General features: G+C 35.7%; 1 protein-coding gene across 1 annotated transcript in view; it reads left to right on the top strand.

Annotated features, from left to right (window-relative positions):
• The window catches only part of LOC124157523 (voltage-dependent calcium channel subunit alpha-2/delta-3), a 315,282-nt gene that overhangs the window by 265,339 nt on the left and 34,445 nt on the right, over nt 1-15,498 (top strand). The window contains exons 15-20 of the mRNA XM_046532332.1: nt 1,961-2,080; nt 2,799-2,870; nt 3,188-3,329; nt 7,743-7,788; nt 7,908-8,053; nt 13,523-13,564. Coding sequence (XP_046388288.1) covers nt 1,961-2,080; nt 2,799-2,870; nt 3,188-3,329; nt 7,743-7,788; nt 7,908-8,053; nt 13,523-13,564 — 568 coding nt within the window. The remainder of the gene's footprint in view (nt 1-1,960; nt 2,081-2,798; nt 2,871-3,187; nt 3,330-7,742; nt 7,789-7,907; nt 8,054-13,522; nt 13,565-15,498) is intronic.

Genomic DNA, 15,498 nt, shown 5'->3' with positions numbered 1-15,498 from the left:
TTTCTCATCTCCCATTCTCTTCCTCATAACTTTTTTTTCTCTTTCACCCCCCTTTTTGGCGGGCACATCTGCTCAATCAAACTCTCTCCTTTCCTCATTTCACTTTTCACTATTCACTATTCTTGTACATTGTTTCACCAGGTTTTTTACCAACTTTTTTGTGTTTAATGCATACCAACTGCCTATTGTTATGAGGATGTTACCAACCTCAGGATTATAAAATATTATTCTCTAACTCATTTTCATGCAAAGCGACCAAATTATTTACCGTATTTGCATGAATCTAAGATGATGTTTTTTTCCTTCCCTTCTCCTGTAGAAAAGAGAGTTCGTCTTACAATTGGATGCAAAATTCCCAACTTCAATTGAGTTGCATAATCTACATCCAAAAAAAATTATGGATACTTGAGTTTGCCACCTGATAGCCATACAACAAAAACCAACATTAAAAATAACTGAACAGTAATTTAGCTTACTTAATTTTGTGTTTAAGTAAAAAAAAACATTTTATTTTTTTTGGCAGCAGGTAAAGATGCGGTGAGTCGCCGTGTCCGTGAGTTCACCTGCTTTGCCCTGGGTTCATTCAGCTCTGTTCAAGTTAAAGCTTGATCAACTCACAAAATGTTCGTGTGACTGGTTACAAATTACCAAAATTGTAACGTTAAAGCCTCAGTGCCATCGCGGAATAGACTACTACAAAGTCGTGGCATTTGTCTCAGGGCAACGGCAAGAAGGCAACATTTTTTGCCTCTGATTAGAGAGAGATTGATTCAGTTGTGATCCCACGCCTTTCAGATTATTACAATGGCACTGAAAAGAAGTCATTACACTGCTTCTTTCATAAGAAAAGTTACATTATTTGCAGAGAAAAATTCCAATTCTGCAGCTGGAAGAGTATTTGGTGTTTCGGAATATAATGTTAGATGCTGTAGACAAGATTCGATTAAGATTTTCTCGTGTGTAGCAACAAGGAGAGCATTTTCGAGCACAAATTTTGATAAACTTAATTCTTAAGTAATTTATCATTTATTTCTTTTGTTGGGAGTATTGGTTTATGGCCACTTTGGTATAAAACAACAATAAATACCTTTGGCCTGTTGTATCAATCGCCCAATTACTCTGCAGGTAGTAAAAATGACTCTTTGGTCTGGAGCTCTCTCTCACGATGACCGTGGTGGCAGGCTTTATGTAATCTTTTGCTGACTACTGACTTTCGTATCCTCTCCAAGCTCTCAGCTGCATCTTGGTGGTAACAAGGTCATAAGCATGACTTTCAGGTCATAGGAGGGTATTATCATTTAGCCGAGCACATCAAGCAATCTCGCATCGGCATCGCAGCAAGCAATAATGTTAAAGGTGATGGACTCTAGTGGCAGTGCTCGCAACTGTGGGGTAGGAGTAGCATTCTGCTACGTCTATCGTTAATATTAATTCCTCAATATTTTGGTGCCAAGGTAACTGAAATAATATAGAAATTTACTATATTTATTGGAGTTGCAACCTCAAAACTCCCATCGTGGATATATTCAAAGCAAACCACAACCAGAAGATAAACAAAAGATAATGAACATAAAAAACAAAAGCAACAACAAACATAAATATAAAAATGCAAATAGAATAAATGTATAGGCACAAGTATTCGTCTAACAAATATTTTTTCTAAAAAATTTTTTCCCTAGTTGAGTTCCAAAAGAGGGGGTCATCTTAGAATCGTATTCATCATAGATTCATGCAAATACAGTATGTTACTCTCTCTTGGTCAACTGATGGCTCTTAATTTCCTATAGCTTTATAATTAGAATAAATTTATTACAGTTTCTGTTATTTATTTCATTGGGCTATTAACATCTGTAATAAGTTTGGGGCATTCTTAATTTAAATTAATTCATTGTTCTAACTTTTAAGATTTTTGTGTAATAATTTTATGCTTTTTTTAAAACTGATTTCTTTTTTTTTACAGAATTCTTTGAGACCAGAGCCATCACCTGTAGATATAACTGAAGTTGAGCTTATTGATAATAAAGTTAGTTATGAAGGTGATAAAAGTGGAGCCCGTGAAAATAATTCTCTCCTTCTGGACGTGAGTACAAATTCTTGTTGCATTACTTCCTTCTGTTGTACAAATGTTAATAAAGTAGTCATGAATAATTTTGATTTTTTAGCCTTAATTAAAAATATTCATAATGATAACCCTAGGGCATAATTGCTGTTGTTTCAATATGAAGTTTACATAATCATTTGACAAGTTATAATTTATGCAACAGAAGTTGAATATTTATCTGAAATATATGGCATCACGAATGAATTTTGAGAAATGAAAAATTTGGCCATTTTTTTATCGTGGAAGTATGTATTTCATTAAAATTCTAATTCAGGCATTGTTCTTGAAATGTGGAGTTTTCCACACTTTGTCAGTTTTGAAGACTTTATTACGCTAATATTAGGATCAATGTTAGGAAGCAACCAGTTCGATACATTTTACCCTTGATTATGAAATGTTTTTGATGGAAATATGAAAAATTTTGCCAAAGTATTCTATTATTTAAATACTTTTATGTCTTTTTTTCTACTTTTATGGTGCAAATATATCGCAAGGGTTTTTTTTCCGTAAATTCTCATTTACCTATCTCAAAGTAAAATATATGTTCTGGTATTGTTATTCCTCTTAAAATGCATTCTAGGTTTAGATAGATATGAAAATTATAACTTACATACCTGTGCCATGACTTTCAGTAATCAAACCTGTATTTATTTAACATTTTTAGTTGTTAAAATCACTCCATGTTTTGGTGTTTTAGATGCGGCATGAAATGATTGACCAAAAAGAGGGTGAAACAGAGCTGAATGTCAAGGTGCACTGTGATGGCATGGTAAGAAGTTAACCAACTCTGCCTCAATTGAATGTATTATATTGAAATTGTGAAAACATTCCTATCCATAATTTTGCATGTGTTTTGGTTAGATACAGCATTTTGGGTAAAGTTGTGTAAATTATTATTTTCGGAGAAACAGCCATTAATTAAAGAAATATTATTTATTTAGTTAAAAAATATATTAAATCTTTTATGAGTCTTTATGCCAATTATATTAACTGCAATCAACATCTAGTCTACCCTTATTTTCTTAAAGTTTGTGCTTTATGTATTCCATGTTAATATTTCACTAAGTGAGGCTCTTAACATTTCAGAAACGTGTAACAACTAGAAGACAGAAGTATTTTTATCATCCAATTGAGGGCACTCCATTTACTCTAGGAGTTGCACTGCCTGATAATTATGGAATTTTTGAAGTCCAAGGAGAGGAAGAGATAAAGCACAGCTTTGTTAATGGTAAGTTCTAGTGTTTTGTAGCTAAAGTGATCTAAATCTCTGGATCATTTTCTTCATAGGATGAACTTCTATTTCTCTAGGAACCATAAATCCAGTAGCCCATGTCACCCTAATGACTGCACTGCATTCCTCCATCGTTTTCCATTCCGTCACAATCCCTACCCAAGAGGTCCAGTAGTGTCTACTTCCTTTTTCCTTCCTCCTACCTCCCCCTTCTTGAGGTCAGGGTAAAAAATCGATTACTTTTATATCCACCCAGGGTCTCAATCAGGCCTATGCTGGACCCGTCCTTAGGGCAGTAGATGGCCGTGGCCAGAGGGCACCAGCACTATGCTGAGGGAGGACTACTGGGGGTGTGGAATATAATAAATTAATTTTGAAATTTTAATCCTTGCACTCTTGAGATTATATTGAATCTTACCTGATCGAATTATAATAATTTAAATTATTATTTTGTTTATTCAAGACGGTGTTTATTATGTATTCTGTTAAATGAAACATCATTGAAATCAAGTTAACTGCTCAATTTTGGTATTCTGACTGAATATTTTGTCAGTTTTGGATCAGGAGGGCACCAAAGATATCCAGGCTGGAGGGTGCACCGGGATACGTCCCAGTGGCCCAGCACGGGCCTGGTCTCAATCCAATTGTAACTACCGAAAAGCATGGATCTGTATTTTATTTGTACTATCCTACATGTAGGCAACCATCATCTCACCTGTGTATTGCGATGTAGTATACATTTGGAAGGGACTGTTAACCTGCCCAAAGTTTTTTTTTTAATCAACCATCGTTCATTTTTATAAAATGAAAAAATGTGATACATAAAAGCAATAAAGAATGCTCCTAAAATTTTGACCCGAAATATTAAATAGAACCAGAGTTACATGCTGGTGCCATATGGCACCACTGGGCGTTAGCGGGGTCTCTTTGCTGCTAAAGGTATTTTGGGAAGAGTCAATAGTCCTCAGCTATGGCAAAACCTCTATTTATTTTTATTTATTATGCATTGGATTTGGAATGGTAAGAAGCGAAGCATTGTACACAAAGGCCAACATTGCATTTTTTACACTGGGATCTTGTTTGTGACATGCAATAATCCCCAGCACATCTCCTCCTACTTCCCTTTGCAGTAGGAATAACTAGGTTGTTTCTGCCATCGTGTCATAGAATATCTGACGTATGGCGTCCAGCATTTTTTCCTATTCATTGTCCCTGATATGAGCTAGTTTCGTATTTACCTAGATATATTTGAACATTAAGACTTCTTACCTCTAGTTGCGATATTTCCACTCCTGATTTACGCATTAAAACCCAAGTGTTGTGTACACAGACATCCAACAACCATGTAAAAATTGGCCACCACCATTTCTTATGGCGCACACCCACCCTGTAACAATTTATGCCTCGGTCCATGAGGTTGGTACCTCCCATGTTCACATTGTACACTTCAAATTGTTTTGGTGGTGGCACAGAAATTTTTTTTTGGCACCACTCAAATACCTTGCTACACTAGTTACAGGGTTCACTCCGTAGCGTGTTGATGCACCCATTACAACCCCGTTGTCCACCCATTGAACGAGGATTATAGCTTTTCCCTCATCATAACTGCACTAGTAACTTCCCCGTGGCTTCTTTTGAAAAATGGATTTCAGGGTGAGGTTACTGTCTTTCGGCAATCTATTGCTTCGGAGTGTACCGGTGCCACTATAGCTCCTACTCTTCAGCTCAATCAGGAGGTTCATTCCTTGAACAAAAGAAAGAACAAAACTTATTTCCTTCCCCTCGGGCTAACCAGATAAAAACATAATTTTATCAGACTAACAAAGATACTGCCTACCTGTAAAAAGGTTGTCAAAGAAAATATATGGCAGGTTCCGTGCATCCTTTCTGAGGTTGACCAAAATTTATAACATTGGAGCTGTTGCTTTTCCGCACCGCTTTTCGTATACTTCATTTCCATTATGTCTTTTCCCCTGGTATGCCTCAAAGTCAATAAGGTATCCAGAGGCACTGTTTAAGCACCACATCTTGTAGCCAAATCTAATAGGCTTACCTCTTATAAGTTGTTTACATCCATGGGATCCGTAGTATGCCACCATACTCTCGTCTTAGGCCATATTTTGCTCAGGTCTATATTGTTCCCTAATTCGTTCCTGCCAGTGGCGGATACAGATGGGGGGCGCAGGGGGCGCGCGCCCCCCCCTTGCGGGTCCGCCTGTATTGCCGAACATTGCAAAACCACAATTGTAACTTTTTATATCATAAGATGGCATTGTCTTTTACATGTTTATAATCACTTTAAATAAAATTTTCATATACTTTGCCTGTGACTTGATCATCTTTTATTACGATAAAAGTAAAGACAACTCAAGATATGTTGCGCCCCCCCTTGAGTTTTTTCTGTATCCGCCACTGGTTCCTGCAAAAGGCTCATCAGAGGTCTCAACTTCCAATATTTATCAGTGTGATAAGAAGCATTGTTGTCCGCACAATGTAAAAAGCGTTTGATTTCCAGGAAACGGTTCCTTCGCATCGCATTGCATGCAAAATCGTTCCGCATGTCTCCCACTTCCTGCCGGTAATTGCACTTGTCAGGAACCTCATTATAGCCGGAGAGAATTGAAATTCCCAAAAATAATTTCACCTCTTCAATAGAAATATTCGGTGAAGGGCAATTACAGAAGAGAGCATAATTATTGCTCTCAGAGACTAAAAACTTTATAACTTCTTCATCAAAAAAGAGTTCAAACGTACTCACAGCATTTAAATTCTGGAGGTCTGAACAGTCAGTGCTTTGGAAGAATGACCCTGCACTGTTGATATCGTGATTTTCTGCCGTGAAAATTTAGATTTTTCATTCTTATTTTTCAAGCTGCAGATAGATACATCTCCACCCATTTCCTCACTCTGTTTTTTAAGATCCAGCGCTCTTTTTCTTTTCAAATTGCACGACGATCCGGCAACAGGTTCACCAGAGTCCCCCTGGATTGTTGAGATATTGTGGCCACTTTGTTCATCTAATTCTTCGTCATCATTTTCACCTCCTTTTAATACTGAATCTCTACTTTAGCTCCAAGCTGACATCCAGATAAGTTGTCAACCAATCCACCGTCTTCATCCCCTGAATCCTCGTCAGTCAAAACAGCGCTATCTGGTGGCTCGGCAAATATTTGTTGGATGTTTTTCACTTCTTCCCCTGGGAGGTCTAAAACCTCTCGAAGAGTTAAATTCCTAAGTGAACAAAATATAAATATTATATTGGAGACAGTGACATGGCATCAGTAATTGAAGAATTTTTTTATTATTGAACACTTTATTAGAATATTTTCTGCAAATATAAATATCATGTCGTTTTAAGCATGAATGCAGCATTATCAGTACAGATACACTAAAAAGGGCATAGTGTAAGAAATGAAAGAGACTAAGTAGGTATTCAAATCATTTTGAAAGATAATTATTTAAGAATCATAACCATTAAATTAACCCAGAGTGTAATCAATCCACCAATAAATCCCATGCAGTGGAACCCAGAAACCATGGAAACAACTGCAAATCAACGCCGGAGGAAATATGAGAGTCAATATTTTGATAATTTAAATATTATTTCACAAAATTTAGTACAAAAATAAGCTTTGAGAAGAGCTAATTTATATTTTCAAAAGGTTCAGTACCTATTTCTGTGAAGATAATTGCATCATGTTGAAATATGAAGATGAAAATCACAATCAAGAGCAAAATATGACCATTGGTATAAACTTCTCATATATCAACTTAGCATCACCTGATACTGCTTATTCGTTTATAAGTGTTAGTTTGTAATTTACAAATCACGAAAACATCACGGTATAAATTGTAAACGGTCTAATAATTATATGCAAAAAAATGCACTTACTTCGATCGAGTACCCATAACTCACGGATCTGGAGAAAAGCCTTTTACTCAGAAACCGATAGGACGACCCGAGGTGGTGAGAAACACAATTTACACTGATTTAATAAGAGAATGAACTTTCTACTAAGTATGCGAACTGAAATGTATGCTAAGAATCACACATTAATTACATTGTATGAGCTTGGGCTCGGCACTGCACTGCGGTGCCATATGGCACCCGAGGGCGTTGACGGGTTAAACTGGAAACTAGGCCACCTGTACTGGATTTCCCACTTGCATATCTGTTGAATAGAAGAGATAAAAAGTTAAAATCAAAGCTATATAATGAGGGTATTTCAAATGTGGGAAAATTATTGTTCTGTGCTATCTGTTTTAGTGATAAGTTGATTTGAGGTCATCAAAGTTCCCAATGTTTACACTTGTGGTCTGCCATTCATCAGAATGGATAATTTATTGAGCATAGATATGTGTAATACAATCAATATCTTATTAAGTTATAGCTGTTACTCTTTGTTTCAGTGTCAGAATACTTTGAGGGCTCCAACTGGAAAGTTCACCCTGATTGGTAAGTTATTTATTATAAGGGTAATTGACTCTCTGAACCATACAAATATATTTATATGTTAAAAGCTGTAAACAAACATGCAGCCTTTTCTAAGTTTCTTTCTTCCTTTATTTTTGCAGGGTTTATTGTGAGTATAACCATGAATCTGAGCATGTGTTCCATACTCCTGAAGAGCAGGTCATTCACTTCATTGCCAGAACCAGAAAACCTGGTTGGAAGTGGATGTCTGTGCGACCAAGATCGCCTCAGCATGAAAAGGAACGAGGTAAAGTTACCTGTGTCTTCAAATAGTTATGTTTAGCCTCCCTAAGTTTATCTAAAAAAATTAATTTTGCAGCATAATTATTGTGAAGGGTCAGAATAAAATTTTTGCTGTAGTCAGTGCAGTATTGAATTTTTCTGGTGCTGTATTTTATGCACTTCCATTGTTGAAAGTAAGAATTAGAGGACTTGCTGTACTTGAAATAAAGTGTTAAATACATTTCAATCAATATTATCATTGTTGAATCAAAAGATTAAATTGATGGAATGAAAAACAATTCTTTCTCGAGAAGAGAAAATCATGACCCTCTTCAATTTTTTGACTTCAGACTATTAATATTCTGAATGATATCAAGGTTGTATGGTGTGCTATGAACAAGTTTACTGTTGGTTCACTTAAGTGTTTTTAGGAATATGTATATCATTATTCCATCCATAGAAAGAGGAATTTAAATAAAATTGGAGATTTTTTCTCATTACTTTCAATATCCAAGCATTGTCAATATTATTCATCTTAATGCTTTCTCTCTTATCTCATATCTCAGTGTAATTAATATATACTGAATACACTTACTCTTCCATTAACACTGTTCCAATCAGCAGTGGCGCAGCAAGGGGGGCTTTTGGTGGATAAAACCCCCCCCAGAGCTCAGAGAAATTCTTAAGTTTAATTCATTTTACTTAATGGATTAGTATTAGTTATTGAATAGTGTTAGGATTAATCAAATATCTCTCATAAAGCGGTAAAACTAGTCATTTTGAACCATTAATTTTAAAATTTTCTGGAGGAGGGCCCCTGCAACTCCAACTTACCCTGGCGGGTATGCAATACCCCACAACCCGAAGTATTAGTTGCGCCTAAAACCCCCCTAGCCTTAATTCTTAGCTGCGCCCATGCCTATCAGTAGTGTTTCACTTTGGCACAGTAAACCTTCAAGTTGACAATGATGGCAATGTACCATCAAAGTTCTATTTTTTTATTATTGGTTTAAGCCTTCTTTTCTCTCAATCCTTAATTTTTTGTTTTTCTTCGTTAAAAAATTGACCTCAAGTATAATATTTTTAAAAAAACAAAATTTGATGTATTTTCACTGGGATATCGATCACTCTGTGTAGGTGATGACGGCAGAAATTAAGCATGCAAATGTAGTATGCCTCTTTTATTCAATGTGTAACATGTAAAAGAATTTTTCATATATGTACTACCTCACTGTGTGATTCTCAAGGCATTGCTGAGTGACATTCCTTTCAATGGTCACTGAGTATTTTTTAGGCAATCCGTGCTATGCAAAAATCCAATATGCAAAATTGTTTTGTATGCAAAGAAGGCACGAAGCTGCAAGCCTAGTGATTGGCTGCCACCATACCTATCTGGGCAGTTGCGAAGGTCAAAAGCCAACAGATAAGGACCGCATCCAGGCTATAGTTAAGAGTTTGCCATTCATTATTTTTGAGGATGCATGGAAGAAGGCCTAAAAGTATCATGGATAATCGCCACAGGAACCTCATGTGATTCTGTGAGCTACAATGCTACAATGCTGGACATTCAGGTGTAATATTGCTTTCATCTGCATCTAGCTTTCTGGCCGTCTTCAGGCTAGGAAATCCAGATTTAAATGGTTGATGATATCAGTAAATTGGAGAGAAGAATATGAGGTTTCATTTGCCTGCTGCAATGATGCCTTACCTTGGTGAAATAAGCTTACAACCATCCTGCAGTTGAAGTTTAGTATAAGATTATCCTGAGTATCATGCATCCTGGACGAAATCCTTAGTGAAATAGGGTCACTAGTGCAAACACAAGCACTATAATGAGCTTCCATTCACATTGAGTGAGCATCCATTAGCAATGGGTACATTAGCAATGTAGTCATTGTTTATGGATGATTTCCGTAAGCGTTTCTACATTGGTTAACTAGCACAAAAAAAATTACTTGCCATAGTGCTAGCCTGGCTATGTACTGTATTTGTTATCATTGACTTCTTCTGTATATAATATAATAATAATAATATATAATTTATTCCATTTACAATCAAATATTACATTTTAGAACATACTTAAATATTTTGGAATATATAGGTACCCCTTTTAGTAGTTTTGGGGCTACCATCATAAACTTTTTACATAGGTCTGGTGCTAGCACACATGAGAAGTAAAATTTCTTTGTATTCAGTTATTTGTTCTATTGCCGATTGCATTCATTATTACAAAACGTATTTCAAATATTTGGACAAGGATAACTATTTTTCTTATTTTTCTTATATAAACGCATAATTACATACATAGAATATACAATATACCTTTTATTGTAAACTTTTTAACCCACCTTTCTTAGTAGAAACTCTACTTCCTCACACATCATAAGCCATTTTTTAACTGCGGATTTAAATCCCCATCTTTTTTCCGAGTTTGCTACATTACTCGGCAACATGCTAAACAATTTAGGCCCTAAGTAATTGTATGACTGTCGATAAATTTCGGTCGTCGGCCTAGGTATATGGAAGTTTCTCCAAGCTCTAATGTCATAGTTTTGTGGTCGGGCCTTTTCACCACTACGGTTATAGAATATTCTAAGGACTTTATAAATGAATAAATGCCTTAGTGGGAGGACATCTAATTTTTTGAATAGAGGAAATGAGTGGCTTTTCCTATACGATCGTGTTATAACCCTGATAACCCTTTTTTGCGCCACTATCAATGGTTTAATGTTGATAAAATATGCTCCACCCCAGCAGGCTATTCCGTATTGCAATCTTGAATTAACGAGAGCATAATATACCATTTTTAACACTGATTCAGGGCATATGTATCTGAGGAAGTAGAATTTTCTTACAATAGTAATCATTTCTGATTTTAATTTATTTATGTGAGACTTCCATTTACAATTTTGGTCAAAATATATACCTAAATATTTTATGTGACTAACCTGTTCGATCAAAATACATTTATCACAGGAAGTAACATTATCTTTTATACAATTTGCACATTGATAGTATAGTTTACTTTTGTTTGAGGTAGATTTACTCATGCTAAACATAATATATTTCGTTTTTTCACTTAACAACATATAATTAGCCGAAAACCACATATTGAGTGTTAATAGATCACTTTGTATGTGTTCATATAGATCATCAACACTATTAACAGAGTAACTTAGTGCAGTGTCATCTGCGAATGACGTTAATTGACCTTTAAACCTGCCAGCACATAAATTGTTTACATATATTAAAAACAGTATGGGTCCCAACACAGAACCCTGTGGGACACCACAGGTAAGTCGAATCTTTTCACTGTAGCAATTTTTGAGACGCACACATTGATCTCGATCACAAAGATAACTTTGAAACCAATCATATGCGGTGCCACGTATACCCGCTTCCCATAATCGATTCATTAGTATGTTATGATTAATGGAGTCGAAGGCTTTGGTAATGTCTACAAATAAGCCAGCAACTCTACAGTTCTTATTCAGTCCGTCGTTCAGCTCTGAACAGAATTTTAATAATGCATCCTCTGTACTCTTACCACTCATAAATCCAAATTGGTTTTTATTGAAAAAACTATGCTGATTTAGAAATTTAAGAAGTCTGACTTTAACAACTTTTTCTATTATTTTAGCAAATACAGATAATAGGGATATTGGTCTGTAATTATTTACGTTCATTTTATCACCTTTTTTAAAAATTGGTATCACTATTGCAGTTTTTAATTGTTTAGGAAATATTCCAGTATACATACTTAGATTAGCAATATGGGCAAGGACCTCCGAAATATTTGCATTTACTTCTTTTATAACTTGTGTGGAAATATTATCAACACCTTTAGATTTTTTAGACTTTAATTCCTTAATAATGCTGCTAATTTCTTTCGCATCAGTAGGAACAAAAAACAGCGAGTCAATTGAATTGGAGGTTGGGAATATTTCTTTGTATTTATTCGTATTACTTTCAAAATAATTGTTCTGGGTCAATTCTTGAATTACTTTACCATAATGTGAACTAAATTCGTTTACAATGTCCTGGCACTTAGTGACAACGATACCATTACTAGTTCTAATTTTTACACAATTCTCATTTCCTTGCTTTCCTCCCGTGAGTGAATCTAAAATGCGCCATTGAGCAGCGGTATTATTGACATTACTATCAAATAGGTCCCTGTAATACTTTTCTTTGCGCTTTTTAATATCATATTCTAATCTTTGCGTGTACGATGCGTAGTACCTATTTAGCTTTTCATTTTCAGGGTGTTTCCTCATTTTTTTATACAGAAAATTTCGCCTAGAAATTCTCCCGCACAAAGCGTAAGTCATCCATGGCCTCTTCATTCCTCCCGATCTGTTACTGTCTGACACGTATTCAGCTTTTTCAATGTAGCATTTCAATTTATTTATAAATATTTCATAGGCTTCATTGACATTTTGTTGTGAATAAACATCATTCCAGTCACATCTTAGCAAACTATTATTTAGATGGTTAAAGTTTATCCGGCAATGGCTTCGATAAACTCGTTCGTATATATTAATGGGTACATTAATATTTAAAGAACATGATACAGCATGATGGTCTGTTAAACCCCAATCGTCCGCTCTTCCCTCATACTTATAGTTATCTCTACTTCTGCAAAAAATGTGATCTATACATGTACTACCCGTTTTGCTAATTCTAGTTGGTACTCGAATGAGCTGGTCCAGTCCATGACTAGCCATAAGGGTTTGATATTCAAAGGAAATATCGTTGGGTTGTAATATACATAAATTAATATCACCAATTACAATTAGATTCCTCTCACTAGAGATGGTTAATACATTCTCCAATTCACTCAAAAAATGTTCAACAGGATTAAAATTAAGTCTATATACACCAATAATGCTTATCCAAGAGGAATCATTTATCCCTACTGATATTTTAACCATATCAGCAGTTTTTAATTCACCCAGATCAATAGAAGAACACTCATAAGTATCTGCTACATATGCAATAACTCCTCCAGCCCTATAGTTATTGTTACACACATCAAAACTCCGATAGCCAGTTATTTGATACATAGATACTTCAGTGTCATTGACCCAAATTTCTGTCAAAACAATTACAGCGGGTTTTATATCGAGATTAATTAGTTGAAATACAAATTTATCAAAATTAGCTCTTAGACTTCTTATATTTTGATGCAAGACAAGGAACCTGCCACCATTGAATTCACTATCATTAACAGTACTCTGCATTTTGTTAGTAAAGATAGGTTGAAGACATACATAACTCACTCACAGAATGCTTACAGTTTCTCCAGGTCATCAGAGGATTTCAGAGTGATTACTTGATCATTCTCCTTCTTCCTCATGAGTATTGTCCCATGCCTTAGCCATAAATATTTGTATCCCTTTTCTTTCTTCGCAAGACGCGCAGCAGCGAAGAGTCTCCTCCGAGTATATGTTGTATCCAATGGAACTTTCTAAAAATGTTTTTTTTTTTTTAGGACTCAACCCACCGAAGAAGATGGAAAGGGATTCTTACTACTGTGAGTATAAACAGTGCTAATCAATGGCATATATATATCAAAACACTGGTTGAAGTTAACCCTTCTAACTTCATTAGTGATAATTTTGGCACCAAATTATCATCAAATGTGGTAACACCTTAGTTCAGCTCAACAATGTTTATTTCCATAATTGTAGTTTAAACTACAAAGAAATTTTTCTTGAACGTTGTAGGCATAATTTATTGTCTGAATTACAGTTTTTATTACAAGTATAGATGAACTGAACTGTTACATTATTTTGGGTCACTAAAAGCGCATAGCTTTAGTGATAAATATTGTTCTCCTTCACTCATTCCTCCGTAAACTTCCATATCAAAGGTTAAAAAATTAGGCCATCTACTTGGCAATCTAGAACTTAAGGCTTCACCTCATAGTATTCATCCACATTCACACTGGAAAATTTTGCTATTGTGTATTGGAAAAAATATTACTTTAGTACATATTGTTTAGAACTAATGATTGAAAACAAAGACAAAGGGAAGAGATGGAAGGAATACATATCTGGAAGATTTGTACAAAGGAAGCAGCCTAAGAACGAATACTATCGAAAACGAGAGGGAAGAGGATGCCGGTGACATGGGAGCTACAATTTTAAGATCAGAATTTGATGCGGCTGTTAGAGACCTCAGGATATAAAAAGCATCTGGCATTGATGATATTCCTGCAGAGCTAATTAAAAGTTCAGGAGAGAAGACATTGAACCAGCTGTACAAAATCATTAGTGAATTGTATTCGATAGGTGAGATACCAAAGGACTTCGATAGGAATGTTATAAGCCCTATTCCTAAGAAGAAAAGAGCGGAGAACTGCGAAGATTTTAGGACCATAAACCTAACTACACATGCGTTGAAGATACTGACAAGGATCATCTATAGAAGAATAGAACGAAGAGCAGAAGAGTATTTGGATGAGGACCAATTTGGATTCAGAAAAAACAAAGGCAGAAGGGAAGCAACATTGGCCCTTAGACTGCTCATAGAGAAGAGAATGGAAAAGAACAAGCCAACGTTCGTTGCGTTCGTGGACTTAGAGAAGGCATTTGACAATAAGGATTGGAGCATAATGCTTGGAATCCTTCAATAAATTGGGGTTCTTTACAATGACAGAAGAATCATCCAAAGTTTATGCCCAGCTGTGAAGAAGCAAGAATTAAGAAAGGAGTGCGACAAGGCTGTACATTGTCACCCGTAATTTTCAACGTTTACATTGAGAAAGCCATTAAGGAAATCAAAGAAAAGGCATTGGGAGTGAATATCCATGGAGATAAAATTAGCATGCTAAGATTTGCTGATGACATAGCCGTTATAGCAGAAACAGAGAAGGATTTGAAAAATATTCTGGTTAATATGGGTAGGATAATGGGTGAATATCAACTGAAAATAAGCACGAAGAAAACAAAGGTATTAGTATGCAGCAGAAGAGAAGAAGTCAAGACAAAATTAAAATAGGGAAGCAAAAACTGATAGAGGTGGATGAATTCGGTTATTTGGGAAGCAAGATAACTAGTGACGGGAGAAGTAAGAAAGAAATTATCAGCAGAATAGCTCAGGCGAAGAGAGCATTTCACCAAAAGAGAGACCTGCTTACAGCGGGAAACTTAAATATGGAAGTAAAGAAACACTTTATAAGAACCTACGTTTGGAGTATGCTCCTCTACGGAAGTGAGGCATGGACAATGACCGCAGCGGAGACAGCAAGGATAGAGGCCTTCAAAATGTGGTGATACAGAAGAATGATGAAGATCAAATGGATCGACCGAGTTAGTAACGAGGAAGTCCTAAGAAGAGTAGGAGAGAAGAGAAGCCTCATGAAAACCTTAACAAGAAGACGGAACAACCTTATAGGCCACATCTTGAGACATGATGGCCTGATGAAGACAATCGTCGAAGGACAATTGGAAGGCAAGAACGGAA

Source organism: Ischnura elegans, chromosome 4, assembly GCF_921293095.1.
Source record: "Ischnura elegans chromosome 4, ioIscEleg1.1, whole genome shotgun sequence".
Taxonomy (NCBI): Eukaryota; Metazoa; Arthropoda; class Insecta; order Odonata; family Coenagrionidae; genus Ischnura; species Ischnura elegans.
The sequence above is the reverse complement of the archived record's forward strand: the minus strand, read 5'-3'. Positions and strand labels throughout refer to the sequence as shown.